The 27962-nt window shown below is 39.8% G+C and overlaps 1 protein-coding gene across 5 annotated transcripts in view; it reads left to right on the top strand.

Moving 5' to 3' along the window:
* Positions 1 to 27962, top strand: part of b4galt2 (UDP-Gal:betaGlcNAc beta 1,4- galactosyltransferase, polypeptide 2) — a 375893-nt gene that overhangs the window by 308742 nt on the left and 39189 nt on the right. For 4 of the 5 annotated variants that reach the window (XR_012101020.1, XM_073062911.1, XM_073062910.1 and 1 more), the window contains one exon: positions 10061 to 10183. The exons of the other annotated variant lie outside the window; for it this stretch is intronic. Coding sequence is in view for 3 of the 4 variants with exons in the window: in XM_073062911.1 (XP_072919012.1) it covers positions 10061 to 10183 (123 nt within the window). In the remaining variant the exon portion in view is untranslated. The remainder of the gene's footprint in view (positions 1 to 10060; positions 10184 to 27962) is intronic. 5 annotated transcript variants of the gene reach the window in all.

Consider the following 27962-nt stretch of genomic DNA (forward strand, 5'->3'; position numbering starts at 1 on the left):
TTAAAATGATTAGTATTCGTGGCTGTATTCTGCTCCCTCCTAAAGGATATAAAACTTGCAGATGTTCCTGTGACCAAGGAATACTTCTTGACGGAGTCTTTTATTCAATGTGATTTAAAGCAAGCTGAAACCATTTGATCCAGCGAATGTTTCTTTGAAGCTTAATATTGCAAACCCAAGATTAACAGGAAAAGTGGAAAGAAAAATAATTTAAAATTAATACAATGTAAGAGTTGAGCTTGGAGCAGCATTAAATAACTAATCTCATTTTCATTCCTATAGAATTATATTATAGACCTGCCCCCTATTTTTTTTTTGGTTGTCATCTTAGTAAAATACATGTTATTACTTTGGTTAGTATAATTGTTTTTATATTTGAATGATGAGAGGACTGTTACTGATATTTGTAAAATGTTCTATCCATGTAAACAAATACTTAAACCCTCAGGACAACCAGTGAGTAGCATTTATACAGTCTCTTTGATCTTTATAAACCTTTACAAAATTAATACTAGGAAGGGCAAACCATATCCAATCTTATTAATTTCAAACATAGAATGATGGGCAGGCTGGTTTCTAACAAGATGCTATATTTCCTGGGGTAACACTTATGATTGTTGGTAGCTGAATAAATTCCAGTCAACTAAATAGGCTGAACTTACACTTTCACTGACAATAAATGTATCATTTTTCATTGTTTTCTTCTGCAAGGAGGTAGTTACTGATTATTGGAGCATAATTTCATTATTTACGTAATTGCATTCCAAATATTGAAGGGATAACAGCTTAGACAGTGAGCTGACAGCTACTTCAAGATTCCATCTCGCAACATTTTTGCACCTCCTGAGAAATCTGGGAAGATTTTCACTTCCTATTGTAGAAACTGCCCAACTTTCCCACTTGGGAATTTCTTTACCGAGTGGCCATTTTTAGGCCCAGGGAGCATGCCTCGAGTTTACTTCAGAGTGGTAGACTGAATTTGGGGACTTATAACTGATAAAAGGGCTGTCAAATTGTAGTGGTGGGGGCTAGTGTTGTGGACTAATAATGGGTGTTTTTGAGTCCCTCTGGACACTTTGTTAATTTTAAGTTAGTGCATATATGTTCCAATTCATTTTATAAATAAACCACGTGCATTTTTTTCTGCTGGAGCCCTATTGTTATTAACATGGGGCCCATGTGGAATAAAGCAAAGATTGGCCTTGAATACTATCTCTAAATCTAATAGGACTTTCTTCCCTATTGCTGGCAAATTCTTAATATGTTGCAATAAAGAGCAGAAGAAGAAAGCATGCCTGAAAGTATGCTGATCACGGGGAAGAAATGGGCATGCTTCAGTGGCTCCATAGAGCTGCTTTCTCTCTGTCAGACAATCCTTCTATTATACATGACTGGAAATCGCAGTTCAGCTCAAACAAGTTGTACATCAAAACGGTTTATTGCTGCAGTTGAGTGAAATATTGATAAGTGCTGATATAAAGTCATCAGTCCGGTTTTTAACTAGCAAACTGTGTCGTGAATTTTGACGATTAAGTGCTTCCTAAGTTTGTAATAAAGAATGGCAAAACAAAGATTTTTTTTAGCCTCAATTAAATTCTCCATTCTAAACTCTGCAAAGGCTTTTCCTATTCATCCCAGTGGCTGCACAGGTTAATGGGGAGATTTACTGGAAGCTATGAATCTGTAATTCATGCTGATTAGATTTGTCAGTTGTACATCTCTCAGGTTGGCAATGTTCTTGGTGCTTCTTTCTCTCTACAACCTACACCCACTGTTCACTCTATTAGGTACCTTCTGTACCTAACAAAATGATGACCAAGTGTGTGGTCAGGATCTTCTGTGCTGTAGCCCCTCCACCTCAAGGTTCAATACGTTTTTGCATTCAGAGCTGTTCTTTAGCACGCCACTGTTGTAATGTGTGGTTACTTGAGTTACTGGAACCATTCTGTCAGCTTGAATCAGCTGACTTGTCTTATTAGCAAGCCACTTTCACCCACAGAGCAGCTGCTCACTGGGTGTTTTATTTTAGTTTTTACACTATCCTCTCTAAACTCTATAGACTGTTGTATAGAAATCCCAGGAGATTAGCAGTTTTTGAGATTCTCAAACCACTGTCTAGCACCAACAATCATTCAACGATTAAAGTCACTTAGATCACATTTCTTCCCCATTTTGATCTTTGGTTTGAACCTCTTGACCATGTCTGCATGCATTAAGTTGTTGCTACATGATTGGCTGATTAAATATTTGCATTAGTGAGCAGCTGTACCTAATAAAGTGGCCACTGAGTGTAAGCTTTAGTTAGTGCCATTTTTACTGAAAGCAAATACAGCGTATTTTGGAAACCTGAAATGAAAACACAAAATACTGGAAAGATTCACTAGCTCGGGCAGCATTTGGGAAAAAAAAGATAAAAGAAAGTTAAAATTTCAGATTAGTGTCCTTTTCCAAGATGTAGGCATGTTAACAGAGTGGGTAAAGCCCTGAGGAAATTTTCAAGAAGTCGGAGACTTAAGATCATTGGCAAAAGATAAAATTCTATTAATACTGTATTTTAAAATAATATACTTGCTTGAATAATTTTAGATAGGAATTGACTGGTGATTGAAGATGAGCAACTTGTGGATTTGCAGAAAAATGTGGGATTCTGGCCATAAAGCTTGACTGTGCAGTTAGACCATAAGACCATAAAATGGAGGAGCAGAATTCAGCTATTCAGTCCATCGAGGCTGCTTTGCCATTCCATCATGGCTGATTTATTATCCCTCTGAAACCCATTCTCCTGCCTTCTCCCCATAATCTTTGATGCCCTGACTAATCAAGAACCCATTAACCTTTGTTTTAAATATATCCAGTGACTTGACCTCCACACTGTCTGTGGCAATGAATTCCACAGATTCACAGTCCTCTGGTTAAAGAAGTTCCTCCTCATCTCTGTTCTAAATGGATGTACCTCTATTCGGAGGCTGTAACCTCTGGTTACACTCTGTCCCCACCTCTTCACATCCACTCTGTCTAGGCCAATCAATATTCTACAGGTTTCAATGAGATCCCCATTCGTTCAAATAAAATCCAGCGAGGCAACCTCAGAGCTATCAAAGGCTCCTCACATGCTAAGTCTTTCGCTCCTAGAATCATTCTTGTGAACCTCCTCTGGACTCTCTCCAATGCCAATACATCTTTGCTTAGATTTGCCCACAATACTGCAAGTACTGTTTGACCAATATATTTGTTGATTTTTTTCTTATTATTGTGTTTTTTATTTTGTTGTGTTATTCCTTGTGCTGCATTGGATCAGAATAAACAATTATTTCATTCTCCTTTAAACTTGTGAGCTGGAAATGACATCGGACAATCTTGAATCTTGAATTTGGCAACACATAGATGGAAGTCTGAGGTGCTGACACTTCCCTTCAGAATTGTTGAATTTCCTCCAAGATCTCCCTAATTTCTCGCAAGATCGAGCAAGCAGTTAATTTGTGTTTAGTATTCAGATTATTTCCTGCATGCACCAGAACTAACACCTCAGTCCCCTAGTGAAAACCTAGTGGCATGCAGTCTAAGCTTGTTAACAGTGCAGTCACTTTGCTGCTGATTCTACTGGAGAGGATGGTAATGGTGGACCTCCCTTTGGAGGAGCAAGTTATTCCTCTGGAGTAGGATATGAAGGAGTAGGAGAGCTGTTTCTAAATTGAAAATTTTTTTGCAAAGGCACTGTCAACAAGAATTGTCCAATTTGCTCAATAGCAGTGAGTACTGATAGCATTGCTTGTTATTATTATAACAGAATCTGACCTATTTATCTTTATCAGAACAAGCATCTTCAGAATTGATTGCCTTGGTTAAGAAAACGCAGGTAAAGAGGAATGTAATGACTACATCAGTAAATGATTTATTATAGTTGGGAATTGTGGCTTTCATGTACTGGGAGTTGTCAAGAATTGCTAATAGAAACCCAAGATCCTCCTGTGCAAGAATATTTGTTTTTATTTTCAGATTAAATTTTATTTAAGCGATTTAGACTGGCTTTTATATGTTACATGAAAGCAGTAAAAAGCCAAAACGAAACCCTCATAAATCAGTAAAAGCATGGGGAATAGACTGTCACATCCCTTGCATGTTTAGATACATTAATTCCCCATGTCCTTACAAACTCTACAAAAAGACTCATTCACTGCTGGAGGGGCTGAGGTGGTTAAGCCATCTGTGTAAGAACTAACCATGGACAATTAAAAAAAAATTTTGTCTTGAAGAATTGCCATTGTGAATTGATATGAAAGCAAAAGGAATACAGAAGAGGTATAAAAGAACTTTACAAGAAATTCAGCATTTGCCTTTGTGAAAAGCAACAAGATTGTCCAAGTGTCAGACTGCAGTGCTTAAAAATAATCCCTTTCTATATAACCAACATCCTTAAATTTACCAACACCTTTCAGTGAGCTGCCTTTCAATGCCTGTAGGCTTTCTCTTTGGAATCATCCACAACTTCATATCTGTGAGAATCAGTTTCATTTTATATTTGTTACCCTCAACCGTCTTTACAGCAAGTAGGCTTGAAGATCAATTACACCTTACGAGTTATGGGAAAACAGCACATCCTTATGAATATTATAGAGCCCAGATTGTAATTTGAGGATCTGTCCAGAAAATGTCCTAGTACAGTGGCATGTAAATGTTGGGCACCTCGGTCAAAATTTCTGTTTCTGTTAAGTGAGTTGAAGATGAACTGATCTTCACAAGTCATAAAGTTAAAGATGAAACATTCTTGTCAACATTTTAAGCAAGATTAGTGTATTATTTTTGTTTTGTACAATTTCAGAGTGAAAAGAAGGAAAGGAGCACCATGCAAAAGTTTGGGCACCCCAAGAGATTTGAGCTCTCAGATAACTCTTACCAAGGTCTCAGACCTTAATTAGTATGTTAGGGCAATGGCTTGTTCACAGTCATCATTAGGAAAGGCCAGGTGATGCAATTTTAAAAGCTTTATAAATACCCTGACTCTTCAAACCTTATTCCAACAATCAGCAGCCATGGGCTCCTTGAAGCAGCTGCCTAGCACTCTGGAAAATTAAAATAAATGATGCCCACAAAACAGGAGAAGGCTATAAGAAGATAGCAAAGTGTTTTCAAGTAGCCGTTTCCTCAGTTCGTAATGTAATTAAGAAATGGCAGTTAACAGGAATGATGGAGGTCAAATTGAGGTCTGGAAGACCAAGAAAACTTTCCGAGAGAACTGCTCGTAGGATTGCTAGAAAGGCAAATCAAAACCCCGTTTGACCGCAAAAGACCTTCAGGAAGATTTAGCAGACTCTGGAGTGGTGATACACTATTCTACTGTGCAGCGACACCTGCACAAATATTACCTTCATGAAAGAGTCATCAGAAGAAAACCTTTTCTGTGTCCTCACCACAAAATTCAGCGTCAGAAGTTTGCAAAGGAACATCTAAGCAAGCCTGATGCATTTTGGAAACAAGTCCTGCGGACTGATGAAGTTAAAATAGAACTTTCTGGCCGCAGTGAGCAAAGGTATGTTTGGAGAAAAAAGGGTGCAGAATTTCATGAAAAGAACACCTCTCCAACTGTGAAGCACAGGGTTGGATCGATCATGCTTTGGGCTTGTGTTGCAGCCAGTGGCATGGGGAACATTTCACTGGTAGAGGGAAGAATGAATTCAATTAAATACCAGCTAATTCTGGAAGCAAACATCACACGGTCTGTAAAAAAAAAAGCTGAAGATGAAAAGAGGATGGGTTCTACAACAGGATAATGATTCTAAACACACCTCAAAATCCACAATGGACTACCTCAAGAGGCACAAGCTGAAGGTTTTGCCATGGCCCTCACGGTTCCCCAACCTAAACAGCATCAAAAATCTGTGGATAGACCTCAAAAGAGCAGTGCATGCAAGACGGCCCAAGAATCTCACAGAATTAGAAGCCTTTTGCAAAGGAGTATGGGTGAAAATCCCCCAAACAAGAATTGAAAGACTCTTAGCTGGCTACAGAAAGTGTTTACAAGCTGTGATACTTGCCAAAGGGGGTGTTACTAAGTACTGACCATGCAGGGTGCCCAAACTTTTACTTCCGGCCCTTTTCCTTTTTTGTTATTTTGAAACTGTAAAAGATGGAAATAAAAAAGTAATCTTGCTTAAAATATTAAAGAAATGTGTCATCCTTAACTTTATGTCTTTTGGAAATCAGGTCATCTTTTATTCGCTTAGCTATTCACAGTAACAGAAATTTTGACCAGGGGTGCCCAAATTTTTGTATGCCATTGTACTCAGTAAGTGTCTGGGATGAAGAAATCACTAATGAGACCATAGATACTTCCAGTAACTATATATCTCTTTGTTATGAGCATTCCAATTGATTCCAGGTTGTTAGCATCTTACAAAGGTGTTGTGCTGTTTTACTTTGTTCCTGTGGTAAATTATGTATACCTGTCTGGACACCCCCCCCCCGCTGACTGCTCCTGTGGCTCCTCCCACTGACCCCTGTATAAAGGCGATTGGGGCACTGCTCCTTCCTCAGTCTTCAACATGGTTGTGTTCCCTTTTTTGCTGTTAATAAAAGCCTATCGTTCACTTCCAGTCTCCTAGAGTTATTGATGGTGCATCAGTTCCTCTCCATGGCATTTGCTGGAAATTTTCTGCCTTGGAATAAATGCCAAAATACAGAATTTGGCTTGATTCTTACAGATGTGACTTCTCAAGAGTCGGAACATTTCCTTTGCAGTACTGCTGATTCTGAGCCAACAAACAATGTATGAACTTAGAATGTGTCACACTTTATTTAGAATATAGAGCAGTATAGTGCAGTAACAGGCCTTTTGGCCCATCACTTCCGGTCTAGATGGCATCTGCTGCGGTCGACATCTTCTGGGTAGAGCATGAAACCATATATTTCAGTTCTTTTATGTCTTTTACGTTTGTTTTTCATCTTGAATGTGATTCTGGAAATGTTGAAGCTTGTGATATGTAGTTTGAAGGTCATTTGGGTGTTTCAGTGTCTGCAGTTTCCGAGGTGATTCCGGTAGGCAGAGGCAGTGTGTGGGAACTTTGTGGCAAGAACGCAGCAAGCTGATGTTCAATTCCATTTTGCAGTTAAAGTTTCCATTGTTTGCCGATTAAAGCGGTGAGGGAGATTGAAACACCAGCCGCCTGCCTTTTTATCACTGGTGAGATCGCTCTGCAACGGAAAGGGAGAATGTCACCCAGATTTTCTGCAATTTGGATGTGGACTTGGACTTTGGACTTCTTTTCAATCTTGTGGTTCTTTTGTATTCTGTGTTTTTTGCCCAATCTTTTTCTTTTTTATGTGTGCGAGGGAGGGGGATTTGGGGGTCAAATTGCCTGTTCCATTTTTGTTCATTTTGTTTTGCTGGGAGGAGGGATTTGATGATCGTGTTGACTTTCTTTTCTTTCTTGTTTTCATGGCTATCTGAAGAAGAATTTCAGAGTTCTATACTTGGATAATAAATGAACCTTTGATGCCTCTGCTGAGCATGATGCCAAATTAAACTATGATGTAAAGGATTCAAAGAGCATTATTATCAAAGTATGTATGCAGAAAACAGCTGTGTGATTCATCTTCCCACAGACAGCCTTAAAAAAAACCATGGAACCGGTTCAAAGAGAAACATCAGACCCCCATTGCGTAAACAGCAAAAACGAGCGAAGGACGTGGAATATAAAACATCATATCACAAAGTCATCAAAACAGTGCAGGGATGTTCAGTTTCAGTTCAGTTTATTCTAGCGTTGAGCCGTTTGTTTTCTCCAGGCTGGAGAGCTCCATCCACACCGATCAAAAGAGCAACAAAAAAGGAGCACCAGAAACATATCATAACCTTAACCACTTGAGTCCAGTCCACAAACTACGTCAATTAAATCTTGCCCAAGACCCAAAGCTCTGGCAGAGAGAGAGAGAGAACTGTTCAAATGTAAGTGTCATCCTGCAGCAGCGGCAAGAGAAAGGCTGGTCACCCGCTCACCTTCCGCTCTCGTCATTGTTGATTTCAGTCTTCCTCAATACTTTAATGGGAAGTTTAACCCACATGGCTTTATTAATGTGTCAATCAGCCAGAAAATTCAAGCAAAGAAGAGCTGAGTTATTGGCTGTGAATTGGTATCGGTCAGTCTGTGCTGCTCCACCATTAGCCGAGCAGGGCCAAATTATTTTGAAACCCTGCATTGAATTGTAAAATGGAACATAGAACCGTGCAGCAAAGAAACAGACCAAACGCCTGATCCTGTGCTGTGCTGTCCGGTGAAGGGTTTGTCCCATTCCAAGTTCCTGCAGTGATTTGCATTTTGAATTCAGCTCATTTAGATTTGCTAATAACAAACTGTTAGAGGAATTAGTGTTGCTGCCTCTCAGCTGCAGAGATTCATATTTGGCTATGATCTTGAGTGTTGACTCTGCAGTGTTTGCATGTTCTCCCTGTGAGGGTTCAGCTTTCCTCCAGCCTCTCTTGCTTCTTTTCAAGTCCCAGAGATTTGCTGGTGGGTTGACTGTCAACTGTAAATAGCATATACTGGGTTAGTGGCACCACCAATCAAAGGGGAATTGATGAACTTGTGTAAAAATGAGTAGGTTTCTCGAGTTAATGGAAATAAGGAGCGAGGGAATGAGACTGATGGGATTAGTACTGGGAGCTGGCCTGATGGGTCAAATAATTGTTATAATTGTTATAATATGTAAGCAATTTTTAACATGTTTAATGTAAATATTAATCCACCTCAATTATTGAAGAGAAACTATTTGAATTCCAAAACCAAAACAAAAAGTGCTCAACAATCCCAAATATGTTTTATCTTTTCATTCTTATTATTTTCTATATCTTTACAAACGTTCTTCTGCTTTTTATTTTTATGAACATACATGATTTGACATCATACATCCTATTTCTCAGTAACTACTCTGATATTCTCTTCCTCAGTCTTTAAATCTGTTCAGTTACTGAGGTGTCTTGTTGGTCCCATTCTTCACTGCAGTCCCAGAAGTCTCATTGCCATGTGATTGCCATTATCTGTTCATAACCCCAGTAAATTAAAGGTCAAAACATTTTGAGTTTAGAAATGCAATAAAATTTCCAACTAATAGCACAAATCACAAAATATCCTTATCCAACAGTATTTAAATGTCAGTTATAGGAAAGAGAATGATATGAACATTTCTTTAAAGAAGGGCAGTATATATGTCAGAGTATTTCCCCCCCTTCCTCTATTCCCCACTCTGACCTTTTATTCTTCTCACCTGCCTTTTACTTCCCCCTGGGTCCCCTCCTCCTTCCCTTTCTACCCTTTCTATGATCAGTCCACTCTCCTCTCCTGTCAGATTCCTTCTTCTCCAGCCCTTGACCTTCCCCACCCACCTGGCTTCACCTATTACTTTCCAGCTAGCCTCCTTCCCCACCTTTTTATTCTGGCATCTTCCCCCTTCCTTTTCAATCCTGAAGAAGGTCTCAGCCCAAAGCGTAGACTATCTATTCATTTCCAGAGATGCTGCCTGACCTGCTGAGTTCCTCCAGCATTTTGTGTGCATTGTTTTGGATTTCCAGCATCTTCAGGCTGTCTCGTGTTTATTGTATTTCATACTTCGCATTTCTAATTGTATGGTTAATAAATAGGACAAAGTGCAGGATTCTTTTCCCAGTTGGTGTGTGTTGTTTTATATCCGACAAGTGTTTCCCAGTTCTCACATGATGTGCCATGCATTGGTGGGACATAAACCTATCTTAAGACTTTCAGCATCTTGGCTTGTTGTTAGTAGCAGATGTAACCCAACAGCATAGACTTGTTTGTACATCTGCCACTGCACAGTGTGGCTAGCTCACATCTGGAGAAAAATTATTAAGTATTGTGGTTCCTTTAAAAAATAGGAATGTGCAATAGTTTGGTACTCACAAAATGCCTTGGCTTTTATCAACCTTTTAAATTTTAACATATAATTATTGTGCTTATTTCATTCCAAACATTGCATTTCCATTTTAAAGAAGGTGATCAGTGCTCAAGAGTCCAGTACAGTATTCCTGCTAACTTCTGCTTTCTTCTGTTAGGCTCCCGTACAGTGGCTACTTCGGCGGTGTCTCCGGACTGAGCAAGGAGCAGTTTTTAAAAATAAATGGCTTCCCAAATGAATACTGGGGCTGGGGCGGTGAGGATGATGATATTTATAACAGGTATGGCAGTATTTGAATCATTGCTATCTCTGACTTAACACCGGAAATATTTAAACAGTTTGTTTGGAGAAGATAACGTGAATACCAGAATTATAAGAAGTTTGGTTGTGGTTTGATTTGAAGCCCATTTAACCATGCTGTCTTTATCTCCTCAGTATGAATGTTACAGTGTCGGATTTTAGCTTGGATTTTCTCCCTGGATTTAGAATCTAAGCTATTTGTCTTTATTGAAGCAGATTTTGAGCTGCTTTAATTAATCCCACATCATATGGCTTATTTCTTTCTCTCTTGTCTTGTCTCTCTAAATCGTTCACTGCTCTAACACTTTTGTGAATGCAGTGGATTCCAGTTAATTGGGCCATTGGTTAATCAGGGCAGCCTCTTATTTGGGACAACTCTTAAAGAACAAAAACTAAGTGAGAAAGTAGCGTTTACTTGTGACACTGCTGTTTAATTGAGACAGGAGACTGTTGCCGAACACTTTCTAACTAGAGTCAGTCGTGTGCACTTGTGTGGCTGTTACATACTACGCTATGCTTAGAGCAAACAGTTTTTAAATAGTGTCAATTGCGTATTATCCATTTCCGCCAGCGGATGCTGATTTTTGATAACTTGGATCTTGGATTGCAAAACTACTTCATGCAGGAAAACAGTGAAGCCAGTCCATTATTTGCACTAGGTGTCTGCACTGACTTTGTTCATTTACAGATAATCAACAGGACACGGCAGTCTACACTGGATAAATTCCAGTTGATAACTACTAATACGCAGTTTTATAGTACTGTAGTAGTAATTGATAGTGTTCTAATTTGCTCTGTATTTCACTTAAATGCATAATTTATTCCTCGGTGAAACAGTGGTTTTTTAAAATTAACTTCTGTAACTATTTCCATGAAACGTCGGTAAATCAAGGCCTGTCATTTAATTGGGCCAAAATGTACCGATCACGATGTGTTCTAATTAACTGGAATTCAATGTATCTGTATCCGCAATGACTAAAGAAGTGATAGCACTGTGAGGCTATTAACGCTCATTTCTATGACAGGGGACATCCGACAGCACCTCTGAGCATGGAAATCGAGAAGTTGCTGTCACTGATTCCCTAAAGCTACATGGAGTGCACTGCTTTCACTTCCTCCTGCACTGTGGAAACCAATGAACTGACGGGAACTTAAACTATTTACAAGCCAGGCTTGCTGAAGGACAGTAAAATTCTTGCAGATTAGGAGCAGTATTTCATTATCCAATTGGCACATCATACCTTAATAGACAGTAGGTGCAGGAGTAGACAATTCGGCCCTTCGAGCCAGCACCGCCATTCAATGTGATCATGGCTGATCATCCACAATCAGTACCCCGTTCTTGCCTTCTCCCCATATCCCTTGACTCTGCTGTCTTTAAGAGCTCTATCTAACTCTTTCTTGAAAGCATCCAGAGAACTGGCCTCCACTGCCTTCTGAAGCAGAGCATTCCATAGATCCACAACTCTCTAGGTGAAAAAGTTTTTCCTGAACTCCGTTCTAAATGGCCTACCCCTTATTCTTAAACTGTGGCCTCTGGTTCTGGACTCACCCAACATCAGGAACATGTTTCCTGCCTCTAGCATGTCCAATCCCTTAATAATCTTATATGTTTCAATCAGATCCCCTCTCATCCTTCTAAATTCCAGTGTATACAAGCCCAGTCGCTGCAATCTTTCAACATATGACAGTCCATCCTGGGAATTAACCTCGTGAACCTACGCTGCACTCCCTCAATAGCAAAAATAAAGGACTTAATAACTTAAGAAACTTAAGGTAAATCTGCCACTCCACCCTTGTATTTCATTTTTCCAGCATTCTTTTTGTCTCTCCTCTGGGTTTAGTTAATCTCTTCCTATTTACACCTCTGCCAGGTGTACCTACCTCACCCTGTTAGTCTGCACCATCAGCACTTGCGTTGTTCATTCTCTCCCAGTTTCCAGCCTATCAAAGACTTACCCTTTACATCTATCCATCTGCAGAAGGAAAGAATTTGCTTTACCTTCAGAACAAGCTCTAGCTTTACTACTAATTGACATCAACAGGGATGTCACTGGTCCTAAAACGAGTGTTCCCTGAGCCAAAGTTTACATTATCCTTGTACAGTACTATTACTGATATACATTGCCCACTGTCTCTAGCCTGTCTGTGTTGTGTGTGAGCTGTGTGCAGCTTTGCTTTCACTTCCTACGTACAGTGGAAAGCTCCAGCCTCCCTCCGCAGATGCTTACCTGAACGGCTGAGCAATTCCATCATTCTCTGTTTTTATTCTACATCCTGTTGAATGAAGTTTGACAGTTTGTAAGTATATTGAGCCATAACTACTGCTTAAGAATTGCCTCACTCATTTTAAAAAGCATAACTTAATGTGTTGAAGGTAATTTCTTGTAATAGGTAAGATTCTATGCCTTGCTAAAATAAATGTTTCATTTTATTTCAATATTTGTTTTCAGTATTACAATTTCCATCTAATATCATATTATGGATGAGAGGGGTTTGGAGAGCTGTGGTTCATGAGACTAGGCAGAAGAACAGATCAGCATAGACTAGATGGGCTGAAGGGCTTCTTTTCATGCTGCAGTGCTCTGTGACACTATGAATGTTGCAGACTTTACTTTTTATAAAATGCTTAAAAGGTTAATAATGCTGCTTTCTATTTCATGGTTTGCCATCGGCAAGAATTCTTCAAAATTCTTTGCTCTTCAGCCAGCTCGTTGATATCACTGTTAGACCAGTCAGGTCCAAAAGCCAACACCTGATGACAACTGGCCTCATAAGCTATGAAGTGTATGCCACAGAGATTACTAGATCTTTAGGCAGCTTTTATTCAAGGTCAGCAGAGAGCACTGTGACATTTATATAACACTGAGCTAAAGTCGTAGGCACAAATATATAGCTAGGGTGCCTAAGACTTTTGCACAGTACTGTATTTTATGTCTTTCCAGTTACCAAATAACACTTGATAGTACTGAGCTAGTACAAAGCTAAGTACTCTTATTTCTGTTTCCCGACCACCCTCCTATTTTAACCATGCAAAATTCTTAGGCACCCTAGCTATCTGTATGTGCCCAGGACTTTTACTTAGTACTGTACATTTCAGGTTAAAATTCTACCCCATTATCCTACTATGAGAGATATATTATCAACAGAACATTAGTATTAACGTGAGCACTCAAGTGGGTTTGTGGCACTGACATGATTGCTCTGCAATTTAGCAGAAGCGTATTTCTGGCCATGAAAACAGTGTTACCAACGCTAAACAATTGATTATAGGGAATGTTGAAGATGATGGAAGCAAACTGATGCATAACCACTTTTCACAGATACAAATTTGAGGACACGGACTTCTAATCATAAATCTGTGACAGCTTCAGAATAAAGAATGTAGCCAGCAGGCCTCTTGGGACTGGAATCATCTATAATTAGGAATGATTCCAGCTGATGCACAGATTGCTTTCAGTGGAGTAATGTATGATATCTTAGCCAATATGTATAAATTTCAGTAATTGAAGTTATTATCTTGAATTGATTAACTATGCTTTTTTAAAAGCTATGACTAATGTATTATTTGAAAGATTATTATTTACTGTAGTTAAAACTCTTTGATTAACATTGATGGGGTAAAAGCAAAATTAAGTTAACTCACCAATACAGAAACAAGAGTAATCCATTTGACCTCTCACATGCACCCCGTCGTTCCAAGAGATTTTTTTTTTTTGCATCTCAGTCTTGAACGCTCAGCTTCTTATCTGTGTTCCTAAACCCTCATTTTGGAGTTGGCAATGAAATAACCTCCACTCAGTGATCTCACAGTTTGTCTAGGCCAGGGATATTACTCAACACATTAGATTGAGTAGGATTAGCCCTGTGGTCTAATGTATCTGTCATAATGGGATATTCTTTTTGTGAAATTCATATTCTTTTACTGACTGTGCAAAGATTTTGAACCTGCCACAAGCAGTACTGAAAGAGGAAAGATCTCCTTCATTACTGTTTTTCAAGGCAGTTTACGACACTGAATGTGGGAAATGCAATTAGGTTTTACACAGAGCTCACAAAATTGAATTCACTGGATAACCAGGTTATTTAATTTGGTGGAGAGAGTGTTCAAATAGATAGTGCACAAAGGAATTCGAGATGTTCATGTGTATAAAGCACAAAGAGTTAGCAGTAGTGCCATAACAGTTAGGAAGATAATGGGCATAATGGCCTTTATAGCAAGGGTTTGGAGTCTGGAAACAAAGGTTACAATTGTACAGGGTGTTGATAAGGTCACATTCTAGTACTGTGCACTGTTTTGGTCCCCTTATTTATGAAAGGGTATTCTAACTTTGGAAGCAATCCAGAGGAGGTACATTCAGCTAATTCGTAGGGTGAGAGGGTTGTCCTATTTGAATCAACTAAAGAAGCTGGATCTGCATTCTGTGAAGTTTAGAAGAATGGGTGATGATTATATTGAAATTTACAAGATCTTGTGGGGCATAAATGGTAGATGTTGAAATATTCCCACAAGCTTTTAACAAGAAGGCATCGTTTACAGACAGTTACAGGAAATTCAAAGTAAATGTACTATCATGAGTCTCATTTTCTTACAGGCAATTACAGAAAGAAAAATACAATAGAATTTATGAAAAACTGTGCATAAACAAATAAAGGCTGAAAAACCACCAGTGTGATTACAAAAAAGGACGAAGTGTGGAAATAATAAAAATATAAATACTGAGAACGTGAGTTGCAAAGAGTTCATGAAGCTAAGTCTGTAGGTTGTGAATCTCTGAAATTTACTACATCAGAGAATTGCAAGGCAGCATTACTGAGGATACTTAACTTGGAGGTAGATATGATTTTTTTCAAAGATTGAGGCATTGAGGACTATGATACAAAAATGACTTAGGACCTGGATAGATCAGCTCTTTATGGCATTGAATGGCAGAGCAGGCCTGAGGGCTGGGTGCTCTGCTCTGCTCTGCTCCTATTTCGTGTCTCCTTTTTGAAACGAAGCTATTTCTTTCCCTACAGATACTGCATGAAGTGCTGAACACTTCTCTCACTGGTTTTGTTCAGTTCAGATTTCTACTATATGTAGTTTCTAGTACTGTGTAATAGTTGCCCTCATTGCCAAAAATACAGTGCTGGAACTTTTGGGGGATTTCTACTGTGTCTCCTGTCCAGTGTGGAAAGAAGATAAAGTTGTAGTCAAACATGAATTGGCAGCCATCAACCCCAGGGGGTCATGGGATTGCGCCTGTGGTGGACTGGGTTAAGCAGCGCCTGCTGTGACTGTGGAGTCCAATGTGGGAGTGACGGTCCCGGCCACACTGTGTACAGCAGAACACTGAGGCAGCTCTGAGGTCTTGGGCAGCTTGGACATGGAGCTTTCGACGGGCTCTCTTTTCCTCTGTTTGCTGCGTCAGAGTGGTCTTCTACCTCAAGAGACCCTTTTTCACCTCCTTTGAGGCAAGTGACTGCCATGTGTTGGTGCTAATACCAAGGGCCTTGAGGTCACACTTGTAGGTGTCTTTGTAGTGCAGCTGGGGTCTTCCTGGTGGTCTCTTTCCAGACTCCAGCTCCCCAAAGAGAATGTCCGTCGGTATGCGCCCATCTGCCACGTGCAAGACGTGGCCTGGCCAGCGCATATGCCTCTGATTGAGAAAGGTGAACATGGAGGTGGTGTCTGCTCTCTCGAGCACTGTGTTGTTGGTAACCTTGTCTTCCCAGGTGATACCAAGTATTCGTCTGAGGCAGCGATTATGGAAAGGGTTGAGTCACTGCTCTTGTTTTGTGCGCAGGGTCCAAGTTTCACTGGTGTGGAGCGAAGTGCTCAGCACACAGGCTGTGTACACCTGGACTTCGGTGTTCATGGTGAGTCTGTTGTTGGCCCAGACTCTCTTGGTCAGTGTTGAGAAGGTTGTGGCTGCTTTTCCAACGTGCTTGTTGATCTCGCTTTCGAGTCACTGTTTATCCGAGATGGTGGAGCCAAGGTATGGGAATTCCTGGACAACTTCCAGCTCATAGACGACAATTTTAATGGATGGCTTGTAGTCATCGCCTTGCCCCATCACCTGTGTCTGAGGGTGAACTCTCTGCAGGCTTCCACAAAGCGGGTCATGAGATCTTGTAGCTCCTGCTGTGAGAGAGTTGCGACAGCTGTGTCATCGGAAAACAGGAAGTCTCTGAGGAGCCTTATCTGCACCTTGGTCCTTGCTCTGGCACTTGACAGTCTGAAGAGGTTTCTGTCTGATCTAGAATGGAGATAAATGCCCACAGTCGCCTCCCCAAAGGTGGACTTGAGCAGGACTGCAAAGGAGATGCCAAACAGCGTTGGAACGAGTACACACCCCTGTTTTACCCCATTGAGGATGTTGAAGGACTCCGATGTGGAGCTGTCGAAAACTATGGTCCCCTTCATGCTGTCATGAAAAGACCTGATGATACTCAGTAGGATTGGAAGGCAGCCAGTCTTGGCAAGAATCTCAAAGAGGCTTTTCTGCTCACAAGGTCAAATGCCTTAGTAAGATCGACGAAAGTGATGTAGAGCGATTTTTGCTGTTCTCTGCACTTTTCTTGCAGCTGCCTGAGGGAGAAGATCATGTCAATGGTGAACTGGTCGGCTCTGAACCCACACTGAGATTTGGGGTGGACCCTTTCTGCGAGCAGCTGGAGCCTCTTGAGGGCAACTCAAGCAAAAAGCTTCCCCACTACACTGAGAAGAGAGCTGTCGCCATACTTGTTACAGTCACTCCTGTTGCCCTTGTTCTTGTAGAGAGTGGCCATGTTTGCATCCCTCGTGTCTTGGGGTACGCTGCCTTCTCTCCAACACTGGCAGAGGATTTGATGCAGCTCTGGGATGAGGGTGCCCTTGACACATTTGAGAACCTCAGGAGCGATGCCATCTTTTCCTGGTGTTTTCCCGGAAGAAAGTGCTTCCAGTGCCTTGCTGAGTTCATCTGGTATGGGCTCTACATCAAGTTCGATCATGGTGGGCAGAGGTTCAGTGGTGTTCATAGCTTTTCCTGTAACGGCAGTCTCTCTGGCATACAGCTCCGAGTAATGTTCAACCCAGCATTCCATCTGTTGTGTTATGTCCTTGATGACCTCTCCCGTTGATGACTTTAGTGGGACAGTTTTGCTCTGTAATGGAGCAATGGCTTGCTTGATTCCATCATACATTCCTGTGACGTTGCCAGTGTCAGCAGCTTCCTGGATCTTGGAGCCAGTAGTCATTGCCACACTGCCTGGCAGCCTGGTGAACTTTGTGCCAAGTAGACCAGAGCACTTGCAGGTTCTTCTTGCTAGGAGAGGACTTGTGTGCTGTGAGTGCTTTTCTCTTCTCCTCAGTCAGAGGCAACAGCACTTCAGAGTGGGCCTCAAAGCAGTCAGCAGACTTGACTGTCTGAAGGTGGGTATCACAGTGTTGTAGATGGTGTCCCACAGGTTCTCCCGTCTCTTGCTGACGTTGGTGTCAGGAGAGCCAGGCAGAACATCCTCCAGGGCTTGCACAATCTCTGCGATCTTCACAGGGTCACGAGTATTGCTAGTGTCAATGCGTGGCCCTCCCCTCCCTTCTGGAACGATGAAGTCTTGGCTGAAGTTATACCTTGCTGCGCACAGGGGAGTGGTCAGTGTCTCAATCTGCACTCTGGTCACTGTGCGTCACCTTGACAGTCTGAAGACCGCTGTGTCCTGCAAGGATGAGATCACATTGGTGCCAATGTTTGGATCTCAGATGTCTCCATGACACTTTGTGCTGAGGCTTGGTGTTGGTGATACAGAGGTCACGTTGGCAGCAGAATTCAAGGAGGCACTGGCCGTTTTCATTCACGTTTCCGGTTCCGAACCGTCCCAAACAGGAGGGCCAGCTGTGGTGGTTGCTGCCAGCTCTTGCGTTAAAGTTGCCGAGAATGAATAGTGGCTCCTGAGAAGGGACTTCCTCTTGAAGGCTTTCAGAGGAAGAGAGCCTTGTTTCTTGAAAGGCAGTGATGTCCACCTGCAGTCTGTTCAGTTTGTGGTTGATGTCTGCAGTCTGGCTAATTTTCACTAAACACTAGTAGGTTGATGGTTATACACACCTGATGTTCTACCAGCTCCTTTCGACAAATTGTTGGAGTTTTCTCTTGCTTCAATATATAAACTGCCTGCTCAGTGTTCAACACAATCAGATTTTTATTGGAACTGTGAAACTGCTTTAATTCCTTTGAGGTAAAAACTGTCTGGGAAAATTGTTCATAAGGATCAAATTTGATAAACTTAAATCCATTCCTGCAAGATATCAGGTAATGAGCTGACACTTGGTCATATCAATCCCAAAAATTTTTAATGAGTTTTGCTGTATTTTAGGCAAGGAGATGACTGTATGGCACCAGTTATGAAACTCTTCCCTCCAAGAGGCAGCTTTTGACTGAATATGTATGTTCTCATTTTAAATGCACTTTCTCTATCAGAGTCACTGTCTCAAATATCAAATTTATAAGTGCACCAATTTTTCTCTAAGGAGCTATTTTAACTTTCAAGATTGCCAGGGTTTTATAAATCATGATTCTCAAGCCCAACCAGACAAACTGCTATTTAGTGACAACTGTTATTTTCTGCAGGTGATAATTGCTCATTTTTGATATGGGAATGAAAGCTAATCTGTCCTTTACCACTGCAAATAGAAAGTTGTTGAAGGGTTTGAACTTTCAGGTGGCACTAAGAAGCTGTGTTTGGAGGATCACATTTCCATATCTGTTTGCAACATGGCAAGCCAGCTGAGGCTGGGCCCGAGAGTGAAGAGCAAATCGATGTCTGGCTGATTTAAGTGCTGGGCAAGATTGGAAACGTTGGGTATGGGTTGATCAAGTTGGTGGAGCCTTGGTCTATGTGCGCTTGTTGAAGCGCCAGGGCCTGGGTCTGAGGCTGATTTAACAGACTGGCAGATTGAAAAGACCAGTCTGTCACGGCCAGAGGAGAGGGACAGGCTGTTGTTCATCTCGCAGCTCACAAGGTTTCCTTGTCTCTGTGCTGAACGGAGGCTGTGGCCTGCAACTGACGAGCTCCTAGACTAGCTGCAGTGATGACTGGCTTTGTGTCTGTGAACTCACCTTCATGAACTTCAGTTCTGAATGCTATTTGCTTACTTTATTGTTTGTTTTGTTTTTGCACACTGGGTTTTGACAGTCCTCTTTTTTTAATGGGGCCTATTGGGTTTCTTTGTTTTGTGGCTGCCCGTAAGGAGAGGACTCTCAAGGTTGTATATAGTATACCTACTTTGAATTTTGGACTTTGAACATAAGAGGTTACTTTAGTACTTCGAGTGTAGCAGGTTTCACCGTACAGGCCCATTCTTCCACTGTTTATCCCTGTAACTAATCTTCCCACAATACCATCAACTCCCATCAAATTTTATCACACCCTATACACCAAAATCGATTTACAGTGGCTAATTAAATATAGCCACCCGCACACCTTTGGGATATGGAGCACCCAGAGGAAGTCCATGCCAGGGGAAGCACGGTGAATTATTTTTCTACGTTGTCCCTGCTTTATGGAAGCTTATCTTGGGGAGTTCGCAGGCTCTTCTATTGCTGCCTTCAGAACATCTTTAAAAATGCACATCAGTGTCGTTATTGAACTGGGCACGAGAGTTTGAATCTCATCCTTGTAGCTGGGGAACTTAAGAGAGTAATTCTGAAAAGTTAGTAGAAGAAGAATGAGGGGAGATTTGATAGAGATATATAAAATTATGATGGGTACAGATAGAGTGAATGCAAGCAGGCTTTTTCCAATGAGGCTAGTGAGAAAAGAAACCAGAGGACATGGGTTAAGGGTGAAGGGGGAAAAGTTTAAAGGGAACATTAAGGGAGGCTTCTTCACACAGAGAGTGGTGGGAGTGTGAAATAAGCTGCCAGATGAAGTGGTAAATGCAGGCTTACTCTTAACATTTAAGAAAAACTTGGACAGGTACAAGAGGTTGATGGAGGGATATGGTCCAGGGGCTGGTCAGTTGGACTAGACAGAAAAATGGTCCAGCATACAAGAAGGGCCAGAAGGCCTGTTTCTGTGCTGTAATGTTCTATGGTAATAATGTGACCAAAGATGACTGATTACCAATGAAAACTATTGATAGTGGTTAAAAGCCATTTGGTTCCTAAGAGTCTCATGACACCCAGAAACCTGGCTCATATCTGACCTAAACCACTTTGGTTGCTTTTCAGAAACGGGCTAGCACTAACCAGTTTAAGGATAATTAGGGAGATGGACATTAACTTCTGGTTCTGGCAGTGACACACACACATGCTGAATGAGTACACAGAACAAGAACTGAGAACTGTTCAGGGACCCTCTGTGGAACTATTGAACGCTCCAGTACTTAAAGCAGAGGTAACTGATCTCCAAGGAGGGAAACAAATATCTTCTACAAGGGACCTTCTTGCTGCACTTGGAAGTCAGAGATGCTAAAATATTTTCTTCATATGGGTACTTGTTTCCTTTATTTTTCATAATTGTCAGACAAACGCAACGCCGGCTTAATGCTTTTTCGAACAGTTCAGGTCAGGGAGGAATAGAGTCTGGGTTAACACCAGGTCACCCATTCTTTAGTTGGTGATGAAAGATGGGATCTCAGTCAACATTATGCCACAGTGATGTACTGTTTTACTTGGGTAATGCCATGTACCTATACTTGATTGTGAGACCCAGTGTATAAATGGGTGAGTGGCCCAAGAAGCTAAGCAGACTTTGGGCTATTTCTCCAAGATTTAGAACTCCTGGGCCTTAATATTGTCAACTTTTGCCGAGGCTCTTAGGGTGTAGATGAGATAGGAGCATCCCTATGGGTATAGAGACAAAATGTATTTGCTTTTTAATAAAAAATGCTAATATCAAGTAGGTTGACAAGTCAGTCCGTACCTTTGCAGGGAGATAAACAGAGCACCTGCAGTGTTTTCACTACTTCAGATTTCCAGGATCTGCAGTGCTTTAGCTTTTTAAAAATTTCTGTCAATGAGGATTTCTTAAAAAAAAAGCCATGAGATTTAACTGAGCTAAGATTTTGAAATTTGTCCCAAGAGTTTTCCTGAAATAATTTTAAAAGAGCATTTGAGACCGTAAATGACCAGTGTAACTGGTGCCGCCAGTGAAGCTGGGGACTTTGCATGTGTTCAGATGCCATAATCCTGATGTAATCTGATTACAATTGTAATAAGCAATTTTTTGAAGTCAGACTTTCTATTGAAATGGAAACACTCGTTGCAGCTCAGTGGGTAAATTGAAGTGTATCATGCATTATGTATTTTGATTTATTTCTGTTTTTTCAACACTAGACATTTAATTTACTTAAATTAAAATGATGCATTGGTGTTTTCAGTTTCAGTGAAAGTAATTGAACATTTTCCAACATAAAATCTGTGGCATAATTGAAAGAACAGGAGATCAAATAGTGCATGCAGAAAATATTTAACATTCTCATGTGAGTGAAATAATATACCCATTAAAGTAATATTATTTTACATTATCTGAAGTTATATGAAAAATGTAATCTAGTTGCATTGTTCATTTATTTTGACCATCCCTAACCACAGTATGTATATTTTAGTTTAATCTTTCTTGAAGGAAATATTATTTTCAAAAATTACATATCATTCATGACTATTCATTCTTTTTCATAACAGTGTTGATAATACTTTCTGTTAGGATCTGTGTGTCCCTTAATGAATGCAATGGGCCAGTATTTATGATGAAGTGAACTGAGGCACAATTTATCTGTGTGAGAAGCAGTGGTTGTGTGGAATAGCAATGGCACTTCACTGCATCACACAATGCACAAAGCAGTAATGAACCTTGCAAGCCAATTCTCTTCCTAGTGAATTCTGGAAAGGAGCATTTGAATCCCCCAGAGGGCTTTTCTTGCCAGCCACTGACTAAGGATGCTGAAGCTTTATACTGCAAGTATGTGATTTTACCACATCTATAGGTGAACACGGGCAAAATTGTGATTTTAATGTCACTTATATTTTTAAAATACAGGTTTTTGATAATGTTTCAATGGATGTGTCCAGAGGGGAAGATTTTTTGTGTGTATAATTATTCTTTGGTAAAGCAGAGTTCAAATTTTTGTCATAAATATTGTTTATGGATGGAAGTGAATTAAACCTGCAGAATATAAATGAAGCTATAACAGAGGTTTAAAAATATTGTCAGTAGAAGCTTATTGCTTAGAAGAAAGAGTAATGTTTAGGCATATAGATAATAATGAGGGAGAAATACTTGAAAAGGGCAAAACAATACCAGATTTTTATTTTAAAATTAATATTTGAAAGATAATAGAGGGAAAGGAATCTATTTGAGGATTCTTGAGTTACGAAAATTTGATGTGACTATACTGGTAGCTAAAGCAAGTCGGGATGGGGAATTAAGTGTTGCTAGGCATAAAATTTTCAGGATAACTGACAAGATGTAGGGGTAATTGGATTACTTATTAGTTGTTAGCTAGGATTCAGACAAAATCTGTTTATTTTAGGAAAGTAATGGATCGGTTACATCACTGGATAGGCACTGGGGGAGATATCAAAATTGAAGAAGACATTTCTGCATTAAATTATAATTGTAAAAACATCTGTCCAAAAATAATCTGTAATAAGATTCTTTATCATGGAACTGTTTTCTTTGTCAATATACTTTAACTCTATGGAGTGAATGATTTGTTTCAGAGTAATGAAACTTAACAAGTTAGTTAATAAGAGGAAGCTTGCAGAGGTCCCAACCTGGGTCCATGGACCCCTTGCTTAATGGTATTGGTCCATGGGAACCCCTGAGCTAAGTGTAACAGGGTTGAGTCAAAAATGATCATGAACAGTTAATGATGCAGTGAAAGCACAAATTTACTTCTGCTGCTTGGTTCTAGCATCCAGTTCAAGAACCAAGCATTTTCAAGCAGTTTGCCCATGTGCAAATATCTAATGTCAACTACTGAAAATCTGTTAGTTCCAACATTGTGAGTGCAATCCTCACTATTGAGCAAATGTTTTCTTTAAAAAAAAGGATTGACCATTTTGACAGTCTCTGCTTTCTGACTTGCCGTGAAGCATTGTTTGACAATAGACAATAGGTGCAGGAGTAGGCCATTTGGCCCTTTGAGCCAGCACTGCCATTCACTGTGATCATGGCTGGTCATCCACAATCAGCACCCCATTCCTGCCTTCTCCCCATATCCCTGGACTCCACTATCTTTAAGAGCTCTATCTAACTGTTTCTTGAAAGTATCCAGAGAATTGGCCTCCATTGCCTTCTGAGGCAGAGCATTCCACAGATCCACAGTACTCTGGGTGAAAAAGTTTTTCCTCAACTCCGTTCTTAATGGCCTACCCCTTATTCTTAAACTGTGGCCTCTGGTTCTGGACCCCCTCAACATTGCGAACATGTTTCCTGCCTCTAGCATGTCCAATCCCTTAATAATCTTATATGTTTCAATCAGATCCCCTCTCATCCTTCTAAATTCCAGTGTATACAAGCCCAGTCGCTGCAATCTTTCAACATATGACGGTCCCGCCATCCCGGGAATCAACCTCATGAACCTACGCTGCACTCCCTCTGTAGCAAGAATGTCCTTCCTCAAATTTGGATTGTTTGATTTAATTTGATTCCATACAATTTTTTTTTAATTTTTGGAACAGGATGTGGTTTATTGGAATAAATGATGTCCATGGAATGCTTAGGAATTCACTGTACCTAATAACACTAATGCTTATTATGTTTAATGGTATGAACTGACAAGGTATGGGGTTTATTTTGGAGTAAGTGATGGGCTTGTACAGAGTAAATTCCAGTTTAGAACTTAATCAAGTCGTAGCTTGATCAGTACTGAAATCATGGTGTTCTATGACACATGAATATCAACTCAAGATGCTGATTTCTTCATGCAGAATTCCTTTGCCATTATGCTATTAAAATAGTTATTTGGCTCCATGGTAAGGGCGGTTAATGGTTGATGTGACTAAAATATTGATAGTTCAACATCATATCAAGAGTGATGTGCAATGACCCAGAAATGTTAATTGCTTTTCAGTCCAGAAAACGTAAATTTTCAATTACATAGTGCTGAAAGATATAGCATTCTGTAATCCAACTTCCAAGCAGATTTTCCTCAGAAATAGAGATCTAATGTGTACCAGATGATCTAGCTTTAGAGTAACCAAGTCATTCTACAATTGCAGCAAGACTTTCTTCCGGAGAAGGGGAATGAGAATTGTTGACCTGAACCTCATTATGTCTTTTATAAACACATTTAAATTTCAAAGAGCTTTCAATTGTATGTACATGTGTAATTTCTGAATGTAGCTTTCATTTTACAAGATTCTGCTTTGGTAACAGTTACTCAAAGTATTAGCTAAGCTGTATAGCATTAAGTCTGAACAGAGGACTTGGGAGTGTGAAAGCTGTACTGTAGTTTCAAGAAGAAAAGGATTGACAGGTTCAAAATATTATTCCAAAGTCAGTCAGTTGATAAAATATAAATGTGAAGCTGAATAAAAATGTTTTTATTAAAAAATGCTGACATTTTTGAAAATCAGGACAGGACAACATACACTTAGGATAAAGGTAATCATTTGGACAGCCTGAGGAAGAAAAATAATCATTCTTTATATAACAGGCTCAGAAAGAATAAACTTAGAAGTTATTTGATATCCCAGCATAATTCAATACATGGGTATGAGGAATTATCCAAATGTAGTCTTTTTTTGTTGATTTCTCAGAAAAGCAAGGAGGATATGCATAGACTATTCTAGGCGTGAAATGTGAGGCTAGCCCATGAAATGCAAACTGACACCACTATATGAGGAAGTAGCTGAAGCATTTTACAGGTGAAAAGTGAAGCTTTCCAGCCAAAGAGATACATACAGCCCCTGCTATTTCTCTGTGTAATTCAGAATAGCATCTCTACAACCTGACGCTGATCTCCTGCATACTGTACAAAAATTAAGATTTCCCCTGAAAGGTGTTGTTTTTTGTTAAAAGAGAGACCATTTTGTGAAAGTGCTGGGAGCTAGCCATTATGTTTTAGGATACATACAGATGTGTATGAGCCTATGCTTGTTTTATTTTTATTTCGAATGTTATGTTATTCAGCACTCTATAAAAATGAGAATTTCAGATTACCCTGCCATTATCAAAGCTTCAGTACTGTATCAAATTTGAATCTTAGCTCTTTTTAAAAAAAATTGCACAGCACATCAGTGAAGGGGAAACAGGGATCAACCTTTTGGTTGAAGCTTGGTATTCTAATTAAAAGTTTGAATTATTTCTGTTACCCAATTGCAAAATTCAAGCAGTTTATTAAAACACTTATCTCTCTTGATTACAAATGCAGTATGTATAGGTAAACAGGCAGCTTGAGCCCAGCAATGGTCAGTCATGACTAAAATTATCCCTGGCTCACTGCATTGTGCTGATTTACTGAGGCAGTCCTCAAGAAACCCAATCATCAGGGAGAAGCAGATGTCGACTCAGCCTGATAGATAGAAACTGTTAGGTTTTGTCACAGTTGAAGCATTAAAAGCTGTCAAGTTGGATCCTCCCCTGCAGACTGTAAACTCATATCCTGTGAAGTAGAAGATAAATTGCATGTGTTACCTGATTTATCGCCCATTTTATCCATTGCACCCTTGATCATCTTTAGGATGAGCAGCCTAAAAGTGTGTCACTGAAGAATTTCTATTATAATTTAAATAAATGTTTATAAAATAATGTAATTATAAATAGGTTTAACCTTGAGAATGTTTCTTTGCAAAGGCTAGCCAAGTTGTAGATAAAGATCCAGTTACATACTGTGATTGAAAAATTCTTTGTATTACAGCAGTATTACCACTGAGATGTCAGAGAGTCCGAAGTAATGGAATGATGTTTTGGCTCTAAACAGACAGTTATAAACAATTGTAGGTAAAGCTTTTTAAATCTTTGCTTCGATTCTGCTCGCCTTACCTTTATAGAATTAAACAGAATAGTAAGAGGAAAATAGGTTCATTGTATCTGTCCCTGTTCTTTGAAAGAGCTCTTTAATCCCATTCCCCTTCTTTATCCATCCCCCACTATGAGTTTCTTTTTCATTTTCAGGGCTATAAATCCTCATTTTTTTAAACACTGCCATAAATTTACGTCTATCTCCATGTCAGGCACTGAATTCTCTTGTTACTGGCATTTTTAAAATCTTGTTTTCTTTCCTGTTTACTTGTATTCAACTGTTTTTAAACAAGGCCATTCTTGGATGCCTTTTCTTCCCCATCTGTCCCAGGCTCACTCTGGGATTCAAGGAAGTGAACTTCAGTCCATGTATGTCTCAGATCTGCCTCAGATGTCTATCTCTGCTATTTTGAGCCATCTGCTAAGATGTTTACCAGAACAATCTGGAAATGATTGTTCTTGTTCTGACTGATTTTCAGCATCCCAGTGGAGAATTGAATGCTCTGCATAATATCCTACTGTATATCCATGCAGATGAGTCCCAACATGCCAAGAATCATGAGCGAGACACTCACCTCCTGCACCTCGATTGGGTTACTTTAATACGGCTTTCCGATACCTCATCAACCTTGTGGCAGCTTTCCTTGTTGATTTACTGTTTTTCATTGATTCTGTTGTATTTCTGTGTCCTATTGTGAACGCCTACAAGAATATGAATCTTAGAGCAGTAAGTAGACATACACATATTTTGATAATACATTTACCTTGAACTTTGAACTTTATACGGAGATAATTTAGAACAAAATTACATATTTTTTGTTCTAAATGATCTCCTTATAATGTTCAAAAATAAAGAAAATGCCCATCGTATACATAAATGTTAGGCTGTGCCGTGCATGTAATCATTGGAGCTCATTGTTGCGTAGACAATCCAGTTTACTTCACTTCATTTACTCACAGTACTGAAATGGTTTTGTGCTGAAGAACCTGTCCCCAGGAAACAAATAATCACGCAACGTCCAAGGAGAAAGGCATCCAACTTTCTTCAATGTCATGTGCTGGCTATCTGACTAAAAGTTATCTGCACATTCTCAGTGAGACCATTGTCTGTATGAGGATTTCCCAGCGTTAGTATCTGTTCTTCCACATGGGTTCTGTGAACGTTTCACCATGTTCTTCTCCGATGTTCGTTGTCCATTTCCATTCTCCGTCATTGATCCCATGCTGTCCCAAAAATGGCTCCCCGTTCTTTTCCCAAACTCTCTTGAAAAAAAAAGTTAACAAGGTAATTCCTATTGGCTAATTCAACAAGCCTAACTTAATCACTTATTTTTAATCTTAAACAGCAAAAATGAAATACTCAATTATGTACTGTAATTAAAGGAACACATTGCATTTTGAGACTATCTGCACAAAGTAAAAATACACAACAGCATAACTGTATTAGTAAAATGAAACATCGTCTTAATCCAGGGTGTTGCATACTTGTAGTGAAGAGTATACTTGAAGTTATCATTAAGCAAGAAATGGCAAAACATCTGGATTGAAGTAGTTCTATCAGACAGACTCAACATAGATTCAGGAAGGGCAGGTCCTGTTTGACAAATTTACTGGAATTTTTTTTAGGGTGTAATGACTGCAGTGGATAGAGGGAACAGGTAGATGTTGTATATTTAGATTTCTAGAAGGTGTTGGATAAGATGCCACATAAAAGATTTATCTATTAAGTCAGGATTCCTGGAGTTTTGGGTAATAAATTGTCATGACTTGTTGATTAGGTTAACTAATAGAAGAAAGAGAGTTGGGATAAAAGGAGTTACTCAGAT

Source organism: Hemitrygon akajei, chromosome 12 (assembly GCF_048418815.1).
Source record: "Hemitrygon akajei chromosome 12, sHemAka1.3, whole genome shotgun sequence".
In the NCBI taxonomy this organism is placed as follows: domain Eukaryota; kingdom Metazoa; phylum Chordata; class Chondrichthyes; order Myliobatiformes; family Dasyatidae; genus Hemitrygon; species Hemitrygon akajei.